We start from the raw sequence: 25,122 nt of genomic DNA on the forward strand, positions 1-25,122 counted from the left end.
AGGCAGGCCGTGGGATATAGCACTTGATGAACAGCTTCCCAGGGAGAGAGCACAGAGGAAGAATCTGTACCCCATCCAGCCCCGGCAAGATAGACAAGGAGCAGGCAGGTGTGACCCAGTAACTGGGCTCAGCAGGAGGTGGGAGGCTGAGGGACAGGATCCATGACTTCCTGGGAACTGGTGGCCACATTCCTGCTTTGCACAGATTGAAAGCTCACATTCATCCCCTGTAACACAAGTGGGAAGATGGGCTCCAGGCCACTGATTCCCCAGGACCCCAGAGGAACAAGGACAAAGCACCCCAGCCCCCACTCCAGGTACCAGTTCATATTCTGGGGTTTCAAACACACAGAAAAAGCCCTCTGAGATACCCACCTCCAAGGGTAGAGCCTCAAGGACATTGAAGAAAAGAGCAATCAGAAGGGGAGAGTGGGAGAAGTCTCTGTTGCACTGCTTTCTAGCTGAGTGACTTTGGGTGAGTCAGCTGCCTCTGTGTTCTCGTTCCCCCATTGTAAAATGGGGTGATAGCAGTACCCACTTTATTATGGTGGTTTTAAGGGGCAGAAAAATTGCCAATGGCAGAGCAGTTAGCAAGAGCACGGCACCAGGAATTGTCCCCAAATCTTAGTTTACACCATGTTTATTGATGTGGGCAGTTGTGGCTTCTCATAGGAGGCTGAAGGTCAAGCATGGGGACTGAAGACAGGCCAGGAGAAAGTTCTGGCTTCAGGACACCCACTGATGGGTGGCAGAGCTGAGCTGCACACCTGCCTCCTGGACACCTCCTATAGACAGCTGTCCCCAGGTATGAAATGACCCCAACGTGCAGTGAGTGGGTGCTGCTGGTTGACTCCAGCAGCTGGCAGGAGACAGTGTTGAGAGTGGAGTATACAAATGGAGGCGGGGACCCAGAGCTTGGCCCCAGCTCCTCCTTGGGGTTCTAGAGCAGGGTGGGCACTGCCAGCACAAAGCTCCTTGTGGTGATTTTGTGTCCCCATGCCAGCCTACACCCAGCGGGTGTCCACCCCCTGGGTTTCTCTGAGTGCCCTGAGCAGCACGTGGCAATACGGCTGATGAGTAACAGCCAGTTGAGAGGACCATGGTGTCTGCCCTGCCTTCCAGACTCATCACATACCCTGAGGATGGGGAAGGGCAGCAGCACCTGGGATGCACTTAACTACCCTTGTTCAAGGTGGAACACTGATCAGAGCAGAGTCTCATCCTGGACTGGCTTTGCTCTCCTGGCAACACTTACCCTCGGCAGCACTCAGTGCTTTGAGGGCTGAGAAGCAAAGATGGACAGTCACTCTTGGTGTCAGAGCTCCAGGGACCCTGGTACCAGCTGGTATCCCTGTACAACCCTTTGGGATGCTGAAGCCTGTCTGTTTACTCCTGACAGTGGCCCAGCCCTCCAATGGACTGAGACCCTCCAGTCCCCCTGCTCCACTGAGCACTGAGGCGCTGCCCTGGGCATCCTCTGGCTGGGAACTTACACCAGGCCTGTTCATCTCTTGAGATTCTGATGCCTTCTCTGAAATGGCAGTGACAGCATCATGCACCATGGGTGACTGAAGGGACGAAAATACAGATCAGGGAAAGGTACTAGCACAGCACCTGGCGTGTAGCAAGTGTTCAGTAATGCCAGTGTTGTGGCCGTTACTGTTGTCATTACTGTCACTATTAAGGAGTCCCGTTTGAGCCTTGTTGCATCCATGATGTCCTAAAGGACCTGGCAGCCCCAGTCAGAGGCAAGTGTGAAGGGCTGATCCAGTGTCTGTCTGCTCAGCTAACTCCAGGTTCACAAGACCACTGGGAACAGGTCTGTCTTGCTCCATCATCCTTCATCAAGTGTGAGAGACCAATGAATGAGACCCACCTGAGGTCCCATTTCAACCGGCCAATGGCTGTGTGACCTTGGGCAAGTCACTTAACCTTCCTGAGCCTGAGTTTACTCATATGTCAGTAGTCCCAATTCATAGGCAGAGACAGATATCACCTGGCACACTGCAGATTCTTAAATGGTAGTGAGTAACAGAAGAATTGTAATGAATGAAATTATGGGCTGTTAGGAGGTGCAGAGAGAAGCTCCCCCACCTTAGTTTCCTTCAGAGTCCTCATCGCTCCCTGCCACTTTAGAACTTCTTTGTTTATTGTCTGTCCTAGTCACCCACATCCACAGCCTCTCCAAAATATCATTTTCTTGAAGACACTCAGTAAATATCTACCTAGTGAATGAATGAATGAAAGCAAGCTCCAAACAGCGGGCACCAGCCACATGGTCTTCATGATGCTTGCCACTTTCAGCACATTGGAAGAGGGTGCTCATCTGTTCTTGGAAAACAACCCCTGGAACAGCTAACATCAGCACCCCCATTGTACAGATGAGGAAGCCGAGGCTCAGGGAGGAGCCAACCAGGCAGTCATGGCACCTGTGATGAGTTGCCCCCAGCATACTTGTACCAGGCCTTGAGGTGGGAAGGGACAATTTTACAGAGGAAACAGGATTTGAGAAGAAAAGTGATTCACTGAGGTCTCCCACCTAGAAACCAGCCTGAACTGAGACTAAAGGCCCAAGTAACAGCATGTCCTTCCTCAGCCCCTCTGCCTCCCTTCCTGGCCTGTAACTGCATCTGAGCCCCACAGTGAGAGAGGGATTCTTTTGGCCAAGACAGCAACTCTTAGCAAAATGCACTGACTTCTGGCAAGAGTTGGTGTTCAGTTGTTATCAGGTAAAACCTGTCAATAAATAATTTACCAGGCTCACTTAAGTAGAATGAATTGCTAAGTTGGAAACTTAGGGTTTCCAACTTAGGGTGTGATGACAGACAGAAGGAAGGAAAGAGCCCTGGAACCTTAATATTGCACTCTTAGGGTAAGAAGTCACACTAAACTATTCACCCACATCTCCTTCACATACACAAGAAGGTTTGGGGGGGACTGAAGCTCAGAGAGATGAGGTGACTTGCCAGACTGAGCAGGATGCAAGCCCAGAGGTCACACACTGTCCCCACCCTCTCCAGAGAACTCCCTCTGACACTGACCATGCACACTGCCCCAAATTTAGCCCATCCCCCATTGACAGGGTAGCCTGTCCTCTGGGACCATCTGGAGCACATCTTGTGGTCCCTTACTGGACCCCTGCAGGGAAGGTTCTGTCCTGCAGAAAGGAAGTAGGTTATGCCAGATAGCAGACACTCAGAAAGCATGCGGGGCCTTATGAAATGTAGGCTGCTGGCTGGGTTCTGTTTGGAGCATCCTATGAGGTGCATGCTGATCATTTTCAACTTCGTCTTCACAAATGTGCATCTTGAGGCCCAGAGATGTGACCTGACCAGTCACTTACTAATTCTAGTCCTCCTGACTTCTGGCCTACATCTTTGCCAGATCTTCCATATGGGGCTGTTCAGTGGACACTGGGCTCTGCTGGGGCTGGCTGTACCCCTGCCCAGGAGCAGAGGAAGAGGATCCATCAAACCCTGCCCTCCTGTACCTCCTCAACCAACCTCATGCCCAGTCTCTTCCCTCAGAAGACATTTCATGGGCACCTGCTACTTGCCAGGGACTTTGCTGGGCAGGGGAAACCAAGGTGAGGATTCAGATATGGCCATTTTCATAGGGGACAGACTGTAAGATCTTGTCACTCATTGGTGGCTGAGGACTCTGAAGAACATAAAACAGGGTGATGATGGGAGCATAGGACATGTGGAGCAGGGGTTTCTGTTCAGGAGAGCCTGCTGGAGATGGATTGCAGGGAGAGAGGGTTCCAGGCCAAGGGGCAGTGTGCACGATGGCCCTGACTGGTGTGGCCTGGAGTGGGATCAGGTGAGTGTTTGGAGGTGGGCAGCCATTGCCTGCCCTGGACAGAGCCCTCTCCTATCTCCAGAGTCAGAGGACAGACTCCCAGAGCCACACAAAGTCCAAGGCTCCTCCCAGAAAGATGGGTTCAGGACTTTCCCAAGGTCACCAGTGACTCAGGATACAGGGACTGAAACCAGGGTTTCCAGGCAACTCGTGCAGAGTTCCCACCCTCCCTCCACCACACTCTCCTCCACGCTCCACCCACTTACAACTCCAGGTGAAGTTTCTAGGCAGAAACCTGGGAGGCTTCAGCTCAGACCTTGGATAAGATGGAGCTTGTTTGTCCCTTCTCCATCCACCCTAGTGACCCTGAGCAAGTGCTCTGCCTCCCAGAGCCTTGGCTTTCCATCTGAGAACTGGAAGGAGGGCACTGCCAAGTTGTCCTTAAGATTACTGAGACTTCTTTGAGATGCACCCCTAGAAGGGTCTCCATAAAGCATGGTAAGTTTTGTCACTGAGATGAACATGGGGAGCCCAGCTAACACCCTCTTGTGTTCAGCTCCATAACAATCCCACAGGACAGAGGAAATGAACAGATGTGCAAGCTGGCCCAAAAGATTCCATCCACCACCCTGTGCAGCCACTGCCCGTGGTTTGCACCGGAATATTATCTGGGTGTATTTACGGTATCTTACTGGAAACCACAAAGTGCATTGTATTTTTTTTTCTCCCTTGCTATTTAAAGCCAACGGGTCAGAGAATGAGCAATCTACAGTGACACAAGCTAAAATATGTGATGATTTGGAAAATAGACAGATGGAAAAAGGTGGCTCTTGCCAGCCCCAGGCCATAGCAGCTCCCAACCCCCTGGGCTCAGAATGCCACACGGGGCTACCCATGACCAGAGGAGTTAGGGAGATTGAATGCACAACTGGAAGATTTGGTGGTTGGTGTGTGTTTGGCTGAGAAGGGTAAGTCGGCAGGCTGCAGAGAGGAAACTGGGGGAGGGGTGTGTGCTGTCCCCCCATTCTGCCCTGCTTTCCTGTCTTGGCTCCATCCCTGGGTCCTTCTTCCCATGGAGCCAGGCCAGAACACACTGCTGACGGTCCATCAATAGTCAGTGCCTGATCCGACTTGCTTTCGTGCCTTTCCACATGCTGTTCCCTCAGCCTGGAAATGCCCTTCCTATCTCTTCTGCTTGGTGAGGGGCCCTGAATGTAGCCAAGTGGTTTCAAAGCAGACCTGGGAGGCCAGTAAACCTGGATTCACAACCTCGCTTCACTTTCCAGTACAGCTGACCTTGGGCGAGGTAACTCACGTTGCAGGGCCTCAGTTTCCTAATTTATAAAGTAGGATTAATGAAATATCCACCTGGTAAGATTGTTGGGAGGATTAAACAAACCAATGCCCATGATGGGCTCAGCCCATCCATCAAAGTAGCTGTGATCAAATGCAGTACTGTGTAGCACCATATCCACCAAGACGTGCATGCTGTGTTCCTCCACTTACAGCCAGCACCTTACCTTTCCCTACTTTGTATTGACTTGAACTGTCATTCTCTCTCCACTAGGTTGCAGAGACCTGGGTTATTTACCTGTGAACATGAATGAACGAATGACTGCGTGTGAAAGCAAGTGTGCGTGTGTGCGTGCGCGCGCGTGCGTTCATGTCTGTCTGTATCTGACTGTCTACCATAGGAAAGCTGGAAAGAGAATGGTGTAACAAAAGGCTCATCTCAAAGAATAGTGTCAGGAGAGCTAAAATCCAGGATGAACGAGGCTTGCAAAAAAAAAAAATGCAAACAAGACAAAAAGCCCTTTGTTGGCTGCTTTCTAAGCGAGAATGGGGGAAAGAATAGAGCTTTTGCTTGGGCAAGATGGCGTATTGTTAAGAAATGGCAGAGAGAAAGTGGAGCTGGCCCGCCCCTTGCTCTGTCTCCCTCACGGGAAAGGGCTTCAAATCCATCCCTCTAAGCCTCCATTAACGCACCAGACGTGGGCTCCACTCTCACAGCTAAAATGGACAAAAGATGGCGCCTTTTGTGGACGTGCTTGGATTCTCAGGCAAGGGATCTGGGTTTAAACTCCTACCTCAAGGAGAGGAGGAAGCAGCTCAAGTGGCTGCTGGGTGGACAAGTGGTGGCATGGTGATGAGAGAAGAAGCCCAGAAATGCATCAGAGTCCCCCAGTTGGTGGACAGAGCAGGGTGGATTACAGGGGCTGAATCCTAGGCCATTTGTGCTCACCCTGGAAGAATTCTGGCAGGAGGGTACCAAACAGGAGCTGTGAGCATGTGGAAAAGAATGTGTCATCCTCCAGAGCGCACGTTGGGAGATCACTGTGTCTTTTTCAACGATAATGCTGGGGACACAGCACATTTCTGTGTGCACAAAGAATGTGATTATCTCCCCATGTCCTGTCCCCACCCTGAATCAATCCCTTGGACAGCTCCCGTCCCGAGCAAGCCCTCTGAATCTGGTGCACAGAACCCTGAGGGATGGCTTGGCCTCCACCTCTTCCTGCAGCCCTCTGACCTCCTGCCAGCGCCTGAGAATCCCAGTGACCCAACCTCTCTGGCTTGCAGGTTCACACTGTCCAGGTCACATTTCTGAGTCCTTCCTGTGGCCCCTGGCCTTCCTTCTCTGGGCTGTGGCCTAGTCTGTATTTCAGAGGACCTCTGCAGGCAGCTTTGTGCCACAGTGCACCAGCCCCTTCTCCAAGAGCACATTTCAGCCCTGACTTCCCTGTCTGTCCCCAGCAGACAGTCAGCACTGCAGGACAGAGTCTGAGGATGATCCAGGTGCTGGTCACTGGCATTTACTGTGCAGAGGTTCTATCTGTGGGATGAGTGAATACATGGTTGGACAAACAGGTGTAGGGGGTGTGTACCTCCACAAGCATTGCATGAATTTAAGCAAACATACATAGGAAACATAAAGTAAAACCTTATGGACTGACAGTTTGGATCTGCTCTTCATATGTGGGCACTTCATACATGAGGCACTTCCATGAGTGTTTTTCTGCATTGCATGGAACCCAGAATTCTGAGTTTCATGGACAATGGCAGGGACTTGAAAGGGGAATGTTGATTGAAATAGATTTTACTGTCAAATCGATGTCAGAGGCTATGATGAGCCTCTTCTTTCTATACCTTTGGGGAAAGATGTTGAAATGGAGGGTGGGCGAGATTCCAAGCTGAGTCCACAGACAGACTACCACCTGTGAGAGTATGTAGTGTGGCGTTTCTCAACCCGGGTGCCTCCAAAACAGCTCCGTGGGACAGCTGATGAGTCCAAGGCTGGGAAAGAGTGGATATCCAGGTGAAGTCTAGTCAGGCTGTTTCTTGTCCACAGGACTTTTCAGTGCCTTTTTTATGCTTATAGGCACTTTGACACTCTGAGGGCAGGGAGTATAACATGCTGAGTTCCTCAAAGTCATTATTCGTGAAACCCTATTTTCTCCCCACCAAGGCGGCCACCAGTGGGATAGAGCAGGGGTGGGGCAAGTGTTCTGCTGAACAGACTGGGCACAGCTCCTCTTGAGTCATGCTGGCATGGTCTTTTCTAAGCCTTGACCTAGTCAACATTTTTATCCTGTTGGAATCCAATGTACAGGTGAAAGGGAGAGCTTGCAGAACAGTTGATCAGATAGGTATTCTAAAGGCTGTGGTAAATGGGGATGTTGGGCCAAGATGAAAATGTGTAGACATGTTCAGTCTTGTATTGGGTCAGAAACAGAAGGCATTCATGATCACAACAGAGAAAATGTGGCACTTACTAACAGTGTGAAGTGCTCTGAGACCTGGTGTTCAGAAAATGAGGCCAACCTGCTCTTAAGGACTGGGAACACCTGTAGACAGACACATGGGGTAGAAAGGAGCCAGTCCGCCCATGTCATGGGCTTCTTCATGTACTCCATGAGTACCTACTGTATGGCAGGCTATGGGTGTCCTGGGAGAAGATTATTGATTGATAGGTCCCAGGCTGCATGGAACCGCAAGCTGGGGGAGAAGGCTAATGTGGGACACATTCTTGCAAAATACGCAAAGTCACTTTCAAAAGTGCTTAAGTGTGGGAAAGACAACAGCACATGGGAGTGACCCATGGAGGTTGCTGTCTCAGGTGGCTGTGTGAAGAAAGGCTTCCTGGAGGAGGTGGTCTGGAGGAGAGACCTGTGTAATGCCAGACTGAGCAGATTACCCACCACGGCTCTGCTGCGTCTCCCTTGTGCCCTTCAGCTACACCTGCTGCTTCAGAAGTGAGTTGGGACAGAGATCTGCTCCAGTCCTTTAGGTGTCCCTACATCCCCTGAACCTATGGAGGCTATGGTACCCTCCACAAGCCAGGCACAAGTCAGAAGCTTCTGCCCCTCACAGAGCTTCCTTCTGGCTAGAGAGATAGCTATGATCCCAACAGCCCAACTGAGACTCATAGAGTGCTTCCTGTGTGCCAGCCACAGCTCAGAAGACTCTGTGGAGTAAGTCATTGTATCCTCCCACCCCCTTATCATTGCCCCATGGTCAAGGTCCACAGGTAGCAAACTAGGGAGCAGGTGGCTTCAGGGCTAAACCCTTACACACCACTACACAAGTGAGCAAATAGCAGAGAACGAGTCCTGGAGCAGCAAAACACAGGCCAGGGTAAATAGGGATGGCAGCCTACACTAAAGAGGCTTTTAAGAGAGTGGAGGGACTAAGGGAGAGCCATGTGGGACATCTGGGGAACAGCAAAGGCAAAGGCTCCAATATGGGAGGACTTTGGCTGAGTTTGTGAAGAAACGGGAGATGAACATTCTATCTTTGAAGCAACGCTGGGAAGATGCTGTGCTGATGGCTTTGTGGATTAGGGTTCAGGGGAGGAGGTGTGGGCACTAGGAGATGGACGAGCTTGTCCAGGCACAATTCTCTGAAGATGGAGTTTTGAACCAGGAGGTGGTAGAGGTGGTGAGAAGTAGACAGATTGGAGACAGAGTTGGAGACAATCTAGTAACCTGACCAGTATTTTCTGTCACACCAAGAATAAAATCTTGAAGAATAAAAAGAGCATGCATGGCGAGTCCTGGAGCTTGTGTTTATATGCGATGGACACACAGGCCTCTTGGAAGTGGGAAAGAGACATCCTCTGATTGGCCCAACCCACCAGGTGCCCGGGTCTTATATCCTGTATCATAAGGTGCTGCTACTACCTGGCAAGGTGGGCTGTGTGAATCTCCCATTCTTCAGATGGGCAGACTGAGGGCAGAAAGGTCATCAGCAGTGTAAGGCTGAGGTGAGTTGGAAACTCAGTCATGTGAGTCTGATTCCAGAGTACACATTGGCTACTTCACAGCCCAGCCAGCAACAAGGCAAGAAGTCCTCAAAAAATGAGCTTCTTCAAGAATCTCAAATGTGGAAAGCTCTCATACACAATCCCTCTAGCAACAGAACTCACCGCACACCTCACCTTGCCACAAAACAGCCACAGGATAAGCTAGCTTCTGCCCTGCTCCAAGATGAATGGAGATGGACATCTCCTTTTAGGTTGATAGGGACAACATGAAGTGACGTACCATGAAGGGCTGTCTTTGCCCATGACCATGTGGATCCTCAAGAGAGTGAAGCCCCACATGACCCAAACTCTGCCTGATGCCACCCTGGCTCCCTTGTGCCATGACTTCAGTACAGCCTGATGGGAGAACCCACACCCCAACAGGAAAATGGGCAAAAGGCACAAACAGGCAACTCTAGGATGAGCAAATACAGGAAGAGATTTCAACCTCATCGTCTCTCTGGGAAATGAAAATCAAGATGACAGTGAGCCCTGTGTGTCACACCCATTCAGTTAGGCAAGAATGTGGAGGTCTGGACAGTCCCCAGGATTGGAGAGGCCATGAGCAGCACAACTGGCTGGCTTGTGCAGTCCTGATTAAATACAGCTAAAGTGAGATAATTTACTTTGGGGGGATATATCTCTGTGATAGATATAAACCAGTAGGTGAATGGGAGCTGTCAGATCCAGGACAGAGAAAGCTTGGTGTAGGAGGGAGAGGCAGGGAAGGTGGAAGGGAGGCTCCCAGAGTGGAGGTGAATTTGAGGGGGGCTCTCTGTGTTATTTAAGAAAAGAAGGGGCTGGGGTGAAGCTCAGTGGTAGAGCACCTGTCTAGCGTGCTTGAGGCCCTGGGTTCTATTGCCAGCACTAAAAAAAAGTAAAGAACAGAAAAGGCCTAGAGAGAGTAGAGGGAGGAGAGGACCTTCTTAGGCCCCCAGAGGATTTCCCTGGGCCTGGGTAGCATTTGATCAAACTGTTAAGAGGCCACATACCACACTCAAAAAATAAAACAAAACATAAAACCCTGGCATTCAGTGTTAAAGAGTTGTTGGTAGCCAGCCTGTCCATCCTGTTTCCTAAGCCCCCACTCTGTCTCCTGAAGACCCCTGCTCGCCATCCCCTCAGCTCTCATATGCCCATGTCTTTGTTTTTCTGTTCCTTCTGCCCACATCCCATTCACTGGCCTTCACATTTTTTTCCACTCTTCAAGACCCAGATTGAGGGCTGTCTCTGTGGTACAGACCATTCCCTTCATCTTGGGGTCCCACTTCTGAGCACCCACCACACCCCTAAATCATGGAACATACTGCTTTCTGGTTCTTGTCAATATGGGCTGAGTTAGGTTGAAGCTCTAACCCCTGGACCCCAGAATATGACTGTATTTAGAGAGAGGGTCTATAATGAGGTAGTTAAGTTAAAGTGAGGTCACAAATACAGGCTTAATCCCTTGTGACTGGTGTCCTTATAAAAGAGACTAGGATACAGAAGCCAGAGGCCCATACACAAAGTAAAGAGCAGATGAAGACCCAGTGCAAAAACAGCCTTGACCAAGCCAAAGAGAGAGGCCTCTGGAGAAAACAACCCTGCTGGCACCCAGATCTCGGAGCCCAGCCTCTGGGACTGTGAGGAGTATCTCCTATCTAAGCCAGGAGCTTAGCCAGTCAGCAGCAACCCAAGAAGACACCGGTGAGCAGTCCCTCTCCCCTAAGAGATGGGCAAGGTGGGGCTCCTACACTGGCCAACAAAAGCATGTTGCTCTTGGCCTCCGTGGTTGACAAGCCTCGCTAGCTAGTCCAGTCAGAGTGAGCCCTGGGACTCTTACAAGTCCAGCCAGAAAAAAGCCAAGGCTCTTTCCTGCAAGTCTTGAACCTGAAAGTTGTGGCACTGGGGCTTCATTGGCCATCTGGATGCCCCAAGAGGCAGCCCTGGGGTTGCCAGAAGGCATCACTACCTCTGCTCCAGCCATCCTGAAAGCCAGTGTCATCCCTGACTTTCTAGTTCTTTAGGCATCTGTAATTTCCTCCTTCACTTGAGATGTCTTGAATTGGGTTTCAGTTTCTAGTTTCCAAGGGGGCCTTGCCTGGTGTACACTCATGGCCTTTACAGATCTATGCAGGAAAACCCAGATTTCTACTGAAGAAGAAAGGCAGAGCCTGGAGGTTCCACAGAATGGAGGGTCAGCAGGTGGAGGGGAGTCTCAGCATAGGATGGAGAACCTAAGAAGAGGCTGCCTGTCTACCCACCCCCACATTCACTTTCCCCTTCCTCCTCCCCTCAGATCCTTAGCTTGTCTCTTGACTGCTCTGAATAAAGTCTGAACTTCCCAGCCAGCTTCCCTTGCAGCTAGGTGTGGCTATGTGACCAAGTTCTGCCCAAAGGGATATAAGCAGATGTGTGGGGTAAAGTTTCTGGAAGTCTTTCCAAAAGCAGAGCACGGGTCCTGTGGTACACAGTGTCAGGGTTTCACATGTCAAAGACCACACCCTTGTCCTCATGCCTACAATGCAGTTCTAGTTAAGAAGGCATTTCCAGAAAAGCAAACTTGGGGCAAGAGCTCAAATGAAGAGCCCAGATATCCTAAACTTGAGGCATGATTCTTGGTGTCCTTGAGTAGATACTTGTTCACACATAAGAAAATCAAAGTGTACAGGGGAAGTGACTCTCAAATTGCTTGGGGTTCCATCTTAACCCATCTGCCTCAGGTGTCACTCATTCCTACCATCCTAGAAGCCCAGGCCAGATACCTCCTTCCTAGCTGGACTTCAGGTTGTCAGTGTCCCTCTGTCCTGTCAGCTAAGGTCTCCATTGTTATTGCTTAGGCCCAAGCCACTGTCATCTTCTGCCTGGAACCCCAACCAGACCCCTAAGTCCCACTCTTGGCCTTTTGCAGCCCATTCTCTTCCCAGCAGCCAGAACACTGCTAGTAAATCTGGTTGTGGATCCCATCTCTCCACATCTCTATGTTGGCTTTCAGTTGCATGAAGGAAAAGCCAAATGCCTATCCTAGCCTGACAGGTGCTGCCCCAGCCAGGGCCTGACCACCTGAGCTTTCTGGTCCCCTCCCTCACTGGACACCAGTCACACGGGCTTCATTGCTGCTCCTCCAGCCTCCCACCAAGCATGGTCCCACCTTGGAGCCTCTGCACCTGCTATTCCCTGTGCCTGGCATGTTTTTCCCCAGTCGTACCAAAGGATCCCCTTAGGAATCTAGAGGTCTTTCCTGACCACACACACTGGCACAGAGTATCCAGCCACAGTGGGCACTCAGTAAATAATGAGGGCATGCATGATGAACCCATGAATGAATGTGTTGGTACCCATCTTTTAATGAATCTTTCAGAATTCCTATTAGGTTGAATCATATGATATTGTTTTCTGTGAGTCAATAACCATTGAACTGCAGCAGTTTCATATGGTTCGACTACACGCATATGGTTCATGCCCACACCCTAAATCCTCCAAAGCTTCATGTCCTAGAGATTCAAACTCATTAGACAGACTCCCAACACCTCCTGGCTTCACTCCCTTCCAGGTTCCCTGAGCATCACTACTCTCAGGCTTTCTCAGGCTCCTCTTTTTACTTGAATACCCTGTGGCTGCCCCTGTCTGCCCACTAGCTAGCATGCCTCTGCTCTTCCCTGGCATATGGGTGGTGGTGTTCTTCCTTCTCTGAGCCTGCAGTGGGTGGCTTGTTTCCACAACTGTGGCCAGCAGGGGCAGCTCCATCCTGGTCCCTGTGCCCCCTACACTGTAGCGCTACTGCCACAGTCCCACGGTCACCATCAAAATGTGGCCATGATCTGGCCATTCCTATACTGAGACTGTAGGCTGGGCTGGGCTGGACCCTGTCCTGGGAGAGCTGCCACTCACTTTTGCTGACTTTGGGCACCTCCCTTTTGAGTTTTCTTATCTGTAATGTTTCACATGTCAGCAAAGCCATTAGTTTGAAAATAATGCCAGAGTCTCAGCCTATGCCCCAGGAATGGTGGGAGGGATAGGAGATTTGAACAGGACAGGGCAGACAGGTGACAAGCAAGGAGGGACTCAGGAGACTGGGATTTCAGTGCCCTCAGCTGGAGGCAGTGTTGACACCACTTCACTGCCTGAGCTGGGGCAGTCCCCTCCTCTCTCTGGAGGCCTTGGTTGGTTTTCTACCAACCAAGCCCTAAAGCTGGGAAGAGGGAGAGCAAAGGCATCCAAGATCCAAGACAGGGTATGAGACAAAGGGCCTCTTCAGGGCAGGAGTGAGGCCACTGCTTGTCCTGACTGACTTAACACCAGTGCTGCAGTTCTCCCAATTGGAAGAAGGTACCTGCAGAACCTGGTGACAAAAGCATGTCTGCTGCAGGAGTGGAGGGAGGCTATCCTTTCCAAGACAGGGAAAGGAAACACTTGGCATGAGCTGGCCATAGAGCCCCTGACCTTCTGGAGCTAAGTTCCAGCCACGTGGTACTAGATTGAGACAGCCAGAAGTGCTGGCTGATGGAATGGAGCTTTCAGTGAGGGGACTGGTGATGGCTTGGCACGAATGCTGGGAGGGAGCCACACACACAAAGGACACAGGTACAGGACTATGGAAAGGAGCTAAGGCCCCAAAGTGGGAGCCAGTGTGTTATGTCTGGAAAAGAGGATCAGCTGCACAGGCATGGGAGGGAAGAAAGGAGCAGACACAGGCAAAGAGCATGCAGATGAGCAGTGGGATTTCATTCGGTTAGCAGGAAGCCTCCAAAGGGTCATAAGCAGAGTAGTGCCATGCATCTGAAAAAGGGATGCTCCTGTCTGCTGGGGACAGAGAGTCTTTAGCATGGCTGAGGGATGCAGGGAGATAGGGTGGGGGAGCATGGGGCAGCCTAGGAGCCCAGATGTGAAACCAGTGTGAGCTGAACGGGATGCAGAGAGGATATGGGAAGGGGCTGGGCTTGCTGCCTTCAGGCTGAGGGAGGAGGGAGTTCAGTGGTGCCTTTGAGCAGGGAGTAGTCCAAAGAGACCCAGGCTGACCTGATTTTTAGGGAAGTTTACATACAAAAGTGAGTTTGTTGTGTTCTTTCCTCCAGTACAGACAGAAGATCTCAGCACTGCCTCCCCGACTGACCAGAGTATCCTGGAGACCAACATCTTTCTGCATTCTTTTTCCACCAGAAGTTTCTCATGATGGCTTTACAAGTTGCATGTGTGTTTCAGCACTGTTTGTATCTGCAGGTGCGTGCATGCGAAAGGGCAGTTGTGTACACATATCTGCACGTACAATTCCCAAGAACAAGGCTTGCAGTGAGCAGCATCCAGGACCAGCTGTACCATGTTACGAGATTAGGTAGGTTGGGCAGCAGTAGGGTGCATTGGAGGTGGTGGCAGCCAGTGGCCTCTGGGCTCCATTCACAGAAAGCTGTGTTCTCAGTCACATCCCATTATAGTCGTATGACACATACTAAACATCTGTCAATATTTTTAAAAGAAGCTGGAAATCCACATTTTAGGTGTGGAGTTTTAAAATCCCTTCTTAAAATTTGTGCTTCAGTTTGAAACATCAGTGATCTATCAGCCCGTGAGCATTAGGATCACGGGTTGCTAGTTTGCATCTTGTTCTGTAAACCTTTGAGATGCTATGGCTTCACACTAGATCTGGCCTTTATCAGGAGACCTGCAGGATCCCAGAGGCAAGGCATTCTAGCATGGGACAGGTGAGGGGGTCCCAGAGGGCTCCCGAGGGCATTTTGTTCTCCCTGCAACCTGTAGGACCCTGCTTGGGGAGTCTGGGTGAGCACATACCCACTTTGAGCTCCTTCCCGAAGACTGTGCGTTCCCCCAGCGCTGAGCAATTCCAGCGGCCATTGCGGAACTGAAACTGACACTCGTCCAGGCCCATTTGTGAGCCCTCTCCTATGACGATGATGGCGTCGGGCCGGCTCTGGCAGATTGCCCGCTGTCGGGGAGCCAGGCCTGGGATCTTGTTACAGATGATGCTCGCGCCCAGAGCTACCACCGAGGAGAAGCCACTGGAAAGGGGACACAGAGAGACAGAGGTTGAGACCTGTAGGAAGGCCCTCAGTGGCAGGCGCTGGAGGCTGAGGGCTCATCTCAGCCACTAAAACAATCTACCACATAGCCAGAATGCTGGCTGTTTGAGGAAGGGGTAGCTGGAGCAACGAAGTGGACATATTTTGGCTCCAAGTCTAGAGGAATCTCTGAAGACCTAGCTGACCCCTAGGAAATTTTTATACCAGCAGGCAGAGCAATGATAGATGGGGCCAAAAATTCAGAGGAACAATAGTCTAGCACCTAAGGGTATCTTCAGTTGAATCTAAGCTTTCCTTCACTTTTTGGCTGTGTGACCTGGAGAAGTTACATCCTGTCTCTGCATTTCAGTTTTTCCATTGATAAAATGAGGGTGTGTGTGTGCATAACTAGTCCTCACTTGGTAGGGTGGCTAAAAGTGAAATGTGTGAAAACATGGAAAGCCCTTAGAAGCTCCCTGGCACACTCTTAATGTGATGGATACAAGGGGTGAGTGCTGGAGTCACCAGAACCATCCAAATAAAACTAAAAGTACCATGCCACAGTTGTTCCACCATGGAGTGGCACTGAGAAGGAGCCAGGGTTACTGGGAGACTTCCCAGGGACTTTAGGACCCAAATGCCCTGTTAAAGGATGGATAACCTGAGGCCCAGTGTGTATCAGGGCTGGCCCAAAGTCACTCTGCCACTTATATCTCTTAACCAGACCTCTCTAGGTCCCAGAGGGCACCCTAGGAGCTAAAGGCCAAGCCCTGCCTGACTATCCCTCAGTCCCTCCAGGGAGGGCAGTTGGTTCCTGAGGGGCAATGCAGGCCCCCAAGTGCCTGCAGGGGGTGGGGCAGGAGAGGTAGAAAAGCCAGGGGAGGTTATTTTCTGATGTTTTCCGTCCTCTCTTCCCTCCCCGGTGTCTCCGCCCCGTTTCTAATGAAAAAAGAGATAATGCCACAAGCGCCTGGCCAGTCAGTCCGCCCTTTCGGCTGGCTTTGGCTTCCTGGATGCTGGATGAGCACCGGGCGGCGGGGCCTGGGCCAAGATGAAGATTAAAGCAGAGGGGAAAAAAAAGCCACCCAGACTCGGGCGAATCAATAACACTTAAAACACACCCGCAGGCAGGCAGCGCAAGAGCCCAGCAGCCTCCTCTTTGCCCACGGTGCAGACTGAAGGCCACCTAATCCACTCCTCATGCACTTGCTTAGGAAAGTCCCGCTCCAGAGGGCCGAGGTGGGAGAGTGGGGAGACCCAGGGTGGTAGTGTCAAGACACAAAGGATCTGCCACGCCCCCCACGCCCCTCTCTATGGCCCCTGAAGTGCAAGCCTCCTGAAAAGCAGTAATAAGTGGGTTCACTGTTGGGAGTGGAAGGGGAGCTAGAGTGGCAAGTGTGTGAGACCTGCCAAGGCGGCCCCTCTGTCCGTCCTGACCCTTCCACACACTGCACGCACAGCACACTTTACCTCCTAAGTACAAAGGGAGACTGTCCATGCAAATGCAGCGCAAGTCGTGTCCAAGCCACCTGCTTCCACTTTCCAACCAGAGTGCCACCCCAGCCCCACCTCCTACACTCCCGTTGCGAAGTCCAAGGGCTGCTCCATGCCCACCCCAGCGGCCTCTGCTGCTCTATTACAGGATCGGGATGTCCCCTGAGTGTATCTCCCCTACCTTTGTGTTGTCTGTTGGGAGTGCGTGCGAGGCTCTGTTCCCTCGACTTAGGGCTCTGGGAGTCCCTAGAAATCAGGCGGTGCCAGGGATCTGAGAGGTGGCTTTATATGTTTTTTTGTCAGGAACCTCCCTCCCTCTGGGTCCCTGTTTGCATGAACCTTCTTCCCCTGTCACCTGGGACTGCCCTATCCTAGAGCGACTGTGCCCAGAGCTCCTCTGGGGTCTAGGAGCTGAGCTCCCAGGGACAGGCTGTGGACCAGGCTTGGTGCTGTCTCCGTGGCCACTGGGTCTCTGGGAGAATCTGACCCTATCCAGGCTAGTCCCCCTCCCCCGTTTAGCGTCCCTGCAGGTCATCTGTTTGGGGGGCCTACTACACTCATGTCCTCGGGATGGCCGGTCCTCCTGCCAGTGTCTGTGGAACTGTGGGCGCCCCTGGGGCGTCCGCCTGCGGGGACCTTTGTGTGTAGAAGGCCCTGCACCGCGCCCACCTGCCTTTCCCCTCACAGGGTTAAGTTGGTGGGCTGCGGTCGGCTCATCTCCATCCCCGGGCAGAATCAACTTTACCAAGACGCGCGCGGGGAGGGCGCGGGCGGCCCTTACCCGATCCGGAGGTAGACCATGCCCAGGCTGAGAAAGAGATGGCCCAGGCAGTGTCGCGTTTTCCGGGTCATAGTCCCCGCTGGTAGCCGGGGCCGCGGGCCGGGCTGTGCTGATCCCGCGGGCAGGGCCCGGCGGGGCAATCCACATAGCCCGCCCGCCCGGGAGGCGCGGGCCGAGGCGTCCCCGGGGCCGTCGGTCCGTGCGCTGTCGCAGGCTGGGCGCCCGAGACTCGCGCGGAGCGCGGGAGCCACGGAGCGGGCGAAGGGAGGGAGTAGCGCGCGGCGCGGGGCGATGCCGGCTGCGCACGAGCGATCGCTGCAAGTGTTAGAGGCGCGGGGACTGCGGGGCGCTGCTGCCGTTCGCCCCCGCCCCTCCCCTTCCCTCCCTCCCGGTCCCTCCCCGCCCCTCCCTCCCTGTCCCTCCCCGCCCCCAGCGCCCGCCCCGCGCTCGAGCGCCCGCGGGACAGGGCCGCCGGCCCCAAGCGCGCTCCCGTGGCGCTCCTCCGCGCGCGGGGCGGGGTGGGGGGCGGGTCGCGGAGCCGGGTTGGAGGGGGGCGGTGGGATCCCTCCTGCCCCCCGCTCCTCGCTAACTCGTCGGTCAGGGGCGAGCAGGTGCCCAAGGGCTGTCCTCAGGATGGAGAGGACCAGGACTCTCCCGAGGACCCTCGCGCCTTGTCCGCCAGAACGGAGCTGGGGTGGAAGAACCTGGGTTTCCCCCTCCACCCGGAGCAGGAGCCCAGCTTCCAGGAGGTCGCCTCCTGCGGAGCTCGGCCGAACCGAACCGAACCGAATGAGAGGGAACGGGGTAACTGGCTGAATCCAGTCCTTCCTTCCCCCCTCGTCCACCCGAGGGACGGGCGGCCGCGGTGACCCGACGGGACAGCCTGTCTGGGATCCCGCTGCCTGCGGGGAGTCGGAACTGGACTGAAGCCTGGGGACCGCGCACGGAACCGGGTCCTGGGCACCAGGGCTGCGGGTGGCGCGGGGGCGCAGGTGGCCGCTCGGAGAGCGCTCGCGGCGACACCTGGTGGGCGCGACGGGTGATGCTCAGGGGACAGGATTCTCTGTGTGTCCTTGCTGACCAGGGGCCTTGACCCCCTTCTTTGGTACATTCCTCAATCCCGGGAGATAGAAGATATCGGACCAAAGTTTCAGCTGAAGAAACTGAGGCTTAGGGAGGTGAAGGCGTTCTCCTGAAGTCACCAGCTGGTGAGCGGCAGAGACATACTGGAAACAAAGTGTCCCCAACTCTAGTCAGACTCTCCTTTTCCCGTGTCCCCAGGCCTGCCTCGCCTCCACCTTTGGGGTCGCCTTTCTAACTCACACGCGCACACACGCGCACACAGAGACTAATTCCCTGGAAGCCACTCTTCGTGCATCCATTCACATGTCACAAACGCCTGTGCTGGGCACCGCGGTGGGCACCACGGTGGGCGCCCTGGATAAGAGGAGCAAGGAAGGCAGGCGTCCTTCCTCTTGGGGTCAGTGTGGAGACACGCTGTAAGTGAGCACACACAGGATTTCAGACAGCACAGGCTCACTGAAGTTGTCAAGACAGCTGATGGGAGAGAGAATGTAGGGTGTTGGAGGGTCTATTTCAGATCTGAGGAGGGGGCTGGGCTGAGCCCTGGAGGACATGGGATCTGGGGGCCTGGCATTCCAGGATGGGGAGCCACAAGTGTAGAAGCTCAGAAGTAGGCATGAGCCCCTGAGAGGGGTATGGGACTGTGCTCCAGTGAGAGAATACAAGTGGGTTGGGAGGGAGGAAGGAGAAAGGCATGCAAATCCTGGAAAGCTGTGTGGCCAGTTGGGACTTAGTATTAATTGGGAAGACATCAGAGGCATGAAGCAGGGTGACTGGTGTATGTTCCAGAGCAATCAGGTGGAAGGAATGATGCTGTAAGAATGGCTCATTTTGTTTTGTTGGCTGGAAATGTCATACTGGAGCCCTGAGCCTCCATACAAGAAGCTGGCAGCTGCCAAACTGGGAGGAAGCCTCAGGAATATGAAGAACCCACTCCAGTCCTGTCCTGATGCAGTACATGACTGCATGACTAGTGGCCAGACAGGTGGGTGGAGGTAAATGCAGAAGACCCCAGCTCCCAGAATCAAGTCATCCTGGCCTTCTGGTCGGCCCAGCTGAGACATTGTAGACAGTGGCCTGTGTATCAACCTGAGTTGAACACTGTCACCAGTGTTGGGGGACATTCATGACCTGGACTTTGGGTCAGGTGCTAGAGACAGGCCAGTGGACCAGGACAAATGCTGTGGGAAAGCAAGGAGGAGATCCAGGACTGAAGAACAGGTCGAGACAAAGTAGGCTTTATCATAGATGGACGTGGGCTACACGTAGCATCGATGGAGGCTGGTACTATCTGTGCTCTCAAGCCTCTGAGGAGCATCTTGAACGAGTCCTCCGAGGATAAGGGGACCACTGTCCCCTTACAATCTCTACATTTCGCAATGCCTGTGATCACAGCACAGCAAATCAAACGGCTACCACTAGCATGTACAGAAAGGAAACAGATAAGAGAATACACCACACGCAGTGAGGTTCCGTGTGTGTGTGTGTATTGTGTGTTTCCATAGTGGGCATGGATGTCTGTGGGTTGTGATTTACAGAAAGCTGAGAGGCCCCCATTCTACCATCATTCCTTTGCACAAAGCAGGAAAACCTTTAGCTCTCTTTTCCACAAGGTAAACTCCTAACTCATCCACCACAGCCCACCTGAGTCTCAGCTCACCTGAAAAGCCTGCCTCGATCCAGTGGCTTCTGTTCTGAGCACTCGGCTTTTTCCTCTTTCCTTCATTGGTCAAATATTCATTAAGTATTAAAGTGAACCAGGTCCTTGCCAGATGGGGGGACACAGTGAACACAAAAGCCCAGATCTCCACTTTGAAGTGGACACATTTTAATTCACTTCCTCCTTCGTGCTGCCAGTGCCCCTGAGCTGATCCTGCAGAGCCTTTCCCACCTGGAAGATGTCTGGGCTCACCCCGCCTCTCCTCCTTTACAAGGACACAGCTCCTTGGGATAAAGACCCCCCACCCCGCCTCTGTCCCCAGCACCTGCCTGGGCTTTCATCAGCTGAAGACCAGGTCTTGCATCAACTGAGGACCCCAAACTTTGCATCAGCCAAGGACCAGTGCTTGCTAGAAAGACGTACACTTTGGGGTCACTAAGCCTAGGTTAGATCCCAGCTCCCCCACCTATTAGTGTCATGGGCCAAGATAGTTTTTGTTTGCTTGTTTGTTTGAAGTTGTTGGGAGTTTTCTGGGGCTAATAACTTCCAGGTCATTTAATCTTTGGGGGACTGGGAGCTCCCCTAAAGGGGAAAACTGATTCATTGTAAGATCCAGAACCACACAATGAACTGTTTTGTGACTTGGTGGGACTCATTGCCAGAAAGTCTTTTTTGGCAGAATCATGCTAACCCAGAACCTCGCTCCACATTTGGCGTCCTCTGCTTGGATCAGGGAAGGAAAGGGCACCTCTCTTGAGCAGGTGCCAGTTCCATTTTTCAGCTAAACCAAGCACACCTGGGGCAGGTGCACAGTGTGCACGGTGCTTTGGCACCACCTGCTGGAGATAGAGGGAATGGCGGCTTAGGTCTCAGGGCTGCAACAGTGATTGTTTCTGACAGGCCTGGAGCCCCTGCAGTTCTGCACACTGCTGTAAATTGTGGCTCCGGAGGGCCTCGGATCCCGGATCCACCACTTGTCACCTCTGTGACCTTGGGAAGGTCACTTGCCTCTCCCCGTGCCTCGTTTATCTGGAAACTGGGAGGTAGGAAAGGTTTCTACCTTGGGTTGCAGTGAGGTCGGAGAGGCCCCAGGAAGGACCTTGGACGCTGTGTGGAGCACAGCAAGCGCTTTGCATGCATTTGCTATGAAACTGAGCAAACCAAGCCACCAGGGCTCAAGAAAGGACGTCCACGTTCACGGCTGTGTTCGTTGACAGGTCTCTGGATGGGCTGTATTTGTTCCCCCATTTTCCTTATTGTGCTTTTAAGAGAACTTCAGCCTCACAGACTAAAGAATCTGGAGATGCCGCGGGCCCCACGCTGGGTGCATCCTTGCTGAGTGAGTGAAGGAAAGAAAGACTTCTGGTGGGGACGGTGCTCAGGAGGTGGTCAAAGAAGGAGCTGTGTGAGAGCGGCCTGGTGGCGGGTCAGAGACGCCTGTGGGAGGAGCAGATGGGGACAGTGGTGATGGCCGCCATAAGGATTCCTCACTTCCTCCTGAGGCATCCCTGGAGACCCCTCCCCTGGGCATTTCTCCCTGTTGTTGCTGCAGCCATCTGTTGTATCACCTTGGCCACACGCTGGCTCCCCGTCACCTGATATGAGCACCCTAAGTGCAGGGCCCAGCTGTGGCACTCAGGTGAAGTTCACAGGACCCCACACAACCAGCTGTGGAGAGCCAGAGTCAGAAAGGAGAAGTTGGGCAGAAAGTTGCAGAAACCATTCTTGTGTCCATTGTAAAGGACTGAAGATTTCACACTGCAGTACGGTGTTTGAGCAGGGCTGAGGCCCAGTCGTACATGGGACTTCATAGTTGAGGTGATCCTCTGTGACTTGGTGGCTGTCCAGCGTTCTACTCTTGGACTGGCATGGGTATCTGCTTGGAGAGCTTCCACTATGTGCCAGGTCAGAGTCTCTTTTTTGGGACCACTCGTGGAAGCTCTTTATCCTGCCTTAGAGCTGTCACTTCCAGGTCCTGTCTGCCAGGATGGAAGCATGTGGAATAAGAAGGTGGGGCCTGCAGACTCCATACCCATAGCTGGGTTGCAGCAGGAACCCAGAAACCTTCTGTATTACTGATCTTTCAGTTGCTGTGACAAAATACCTGAGACTTTAACTTAAATCAAGAAAGGTTTATTTTGGCTCATGGTTTCAGTCCATTGTCCTTAGTCCTGTTGTTTTGAGCCTATGGTGAGGGAGCACATCATGGTGAGGGCACTGTTCCTTTCATGGCAGTGAGAAGCAGAGGAAGAGACAGGAAGGGGTGGGGGGTCCTAATATCCCCTTAAGGGCGCCCCCAGTGACTTCATTTCCTCCCTTCAGTTTCTACCTCTTAAAGGTTCCACCACCTCCCAACAGCAACACAGACTGGCAACCAAACCTTAACCAGTGGTCCTTTGGGGCACATGTAAGGTCTAAGCTATAGCAGTCTCCATCTGGTAAAGTAAGGCCACAGCACCTCCAGCTGAGCTGCAGCAGCATACATCTTAGGGAGCTCCTGACACCGGCCAGGCTCCCTGACTGACCCTTTCTATTTCTTCACTGCCGACAGCATCTTCCCCAGCCAGCCATGCGGGATAGCCCTGACTTTACCCTTCTCCAAGGAGGAGGCCCATGCCTCTGCCCCTTCATGGCACTCCCAGCTCCCCTCTTAGCATGGCTTTATTTATGTCCCTAGATTTTATTTCCACCCAACTTTACCTTATATATTTATTTGTTGACTTATTTTTAAAAACATTTTTATTAGTATATGATAGTTATACAGGGGGTTTTGTTGTGACATTTCCATATATATACATGTCTTATACCCCAGTTGGTTCATCCCCTCCATTATTCCCCCTCCCATCCCACTCCCCTTCTGAAGATGACTTCAACAGGTTTCAATGTTCCATATTCATACCTGTATAGAAAGTACCTCAGCCATGTTCACACTCCTTTACCCTTTTCACTTGCCCTCCCCCTCCCTCAACATGCCCTCCCCTTGACATGACCTGTTTCACATTCCTGTCCTTCATTGTTTGTCTGTTTATTGTTCATTGGGGTTTTGCACATGATTTCTTCTCCATCCCAGCTCTCCCCCAGCATGAGGCTATGCATGAGGGCTCCCCTGCAGCTGATCTGGTCCTTCCCCAGGGACCAGGACAGGAAGGGCTGGAGCATCCTGACAGGGAACAGCTGGAACTTGGGTGCCAGGGCTGGAAAAGCCAGCTCGCTCCTCCTGCTGTGCCCTCAGCCTGTCACAAGTCTGGGGAAGGAAGTGTGCAAAGAGAGTCCATCCACAGATGAAAGCTCCCAGGACACATGGCAGCCAGGGGCAGAGATCCTCCCCAGGGGGCAGTTTTGACTCCCAGCTGAGCTTCATGCTGTGTGATCTTAGGAGCACGAGGACCTTTCTCAGCCTCAGTTCCCTCATCTGTAAAGGGATGACAACAACATGACCTCATGGGCCTTGGACAGCCACGCAGAGCATTCCGCAGAGTGTCCAGCATGTATCATGCACTCTCTTCAGGATGGCTGTTTGACGAGGATGACCACTGTGTTGATGTGAGTGAGTTGGAATCCAGTCCTTGAGGGTCAGAATGAATCTGGGCCACTGTGTCTCCTACTGCCCCATGCATCAGTTACCAAGTCACAAACACAGATGCCAGATCCCTCCCCACACCTCCCAAGCCTGGCTTCCTACAAAGGCCCCCAGGTGCAGTCAAGACAGGGTTTTGTTTGAGCACAGGCCTTTTGCTCCTGTTGGGGCCAGTCTTTCCCCAGAGCCTCACATCCGCTATGCCATCCCCACTGAGTAGTGGCCAGCGATGCCCAAGCATCTCAGGGACAGCAGCCTGCTGCCTTCCAGGGAGCTGCTAGCATGTGGAGACAACACAGTTCTTCCACACATGGGAAATGAGCAGGTGGAGGTCAGAGGGATCAGGGAAGGAAGGACCAGTCCTCGGTTTCTCAGGGCCTTGACTTCTCCAGCTGAAAAATGGGGTCGTGGTGCCTAAGCTGAGTCTGCGTCTTACCAAGAGGGGTTTGCAAGCCCTTAGGCCCTTAGGTTTCCAGAAAGGCACGCTCAAGGCTCCAAGAGGGAGACTTTGAAAACTCTCATATTTTCAGCCTTACATGAACCCAACACACACATGTTCTGAGCTCTCAGGAGGACAGGTTTATGACTGAGAGAGACCCTCTCAGTGATTCTCTTGCTGGAGTTTGTGTTCATGGTCGTGACTTTCATGCTCTAGAGCTCTTGGGGAGAAAGCAGGGTTGCCAGCTTGTAAATAAATAAAGCACAGATGCCCTGTGTTGTGTGGAGGAAGGGTCGCTATTACATCTCAATGCAGGCCAGGTCATGAGCTGCCGTTTGTCTTCAGCCAATCAACAGTTTTTGTTGTGCGGTCAGTGTCAGTCGCTTCAAAGCTAGGTTTTGCAGTTGATGGTACTTATTTATGTTTAGCCTGAACAGTTGATTTCAGAATAGCCAAATGTAACATTTGTAATTTTAAGATACTGCATTTAAAAGCTATGGCATTTAAAGCACCGTTATCTGTGAGGGGAGTCGCCACAAGCTGCTTTCCCCTTTCAAGGAGGCTGGTCCTCAGGTGTGAGAAATAAATCCCTGTTGACTTTACAGGGTCTGGTACACTCACAGTGGCTTGTGAGCCCATTCACTGACCACCTGGTCAATAGAGTTTTCTGTTGAACTTGAGGTTGAAATGATTGTGTGGCCACTTTACACTAAATAACTACCATGAGTGCAGGTGTGCACATGTGGACTTTGGGACTGGCTGGCATCAGAATGCCCTGCAGGAGTCCTTGGCAATTTTGATAGCCTAGCTCAGAGAGTCATAAGCTGTTCTCCTAAGGGTCAGCAGGGCAGGAGCGAGATCAAATGGGCATCTGGCTCACTTGCTGTGGAATCCTGGGCAAGCGCTTTGCCCCTTCCAGATTCCATACTCCCCTCTGGAAGAATGAGAAGTCTGGACAAGTCCAGTGCCTCATCCAGAGCAAGCATCATCCC

At 52.5% G+C, this 25,122-nt stretch overlaps 1 protein-coding gene across 1 annotated transcript in view; it reads right to left on the reverse strand.

Annotated features, from left to right (window-relative positions):
* The window catches only part of Wnt7a (Wnt family member 7A), a 55,725-nt gene extending 38,045 nt beyond the window's left edge, over positions 1-17,680 (reverse strand). Inside the window, exons 1-2 of the mRNA XM_074044564.1 lie at positions 17,372-17,680; positions 14,870-15,096 (exon numbers count right to left, since the gene is read on the reverse strand). Of these exons, the coding sequence (XP_073900665.1) occupies positions 14,870-15,096; positions 17,372-17,442 (298 nt within the window). The 5' untranslated portion in view covers positions 17,443-17,680. The remainder of the gene's footprint in view (positions 1-14,869; positions 15,097-17,371) is intronic.
* Between the last annotated feature and the right edge of the window lie 7,442 nt (positions 17,681-25,122).

Source organism: Castor canadensis, chromosome 10 (assembly GCF_047511655.1).
Source record: "Castor canadensis chromosome 10, mCasCan1.hap1v2, whole genome shotgun sequence".
In the NCBI taxonomy this organism is placed as follows: Eukaryota; Metazoa; Chordata; class Mammalia; order Rodentia; family Castoridae; genus Castor; species Castor canadensis.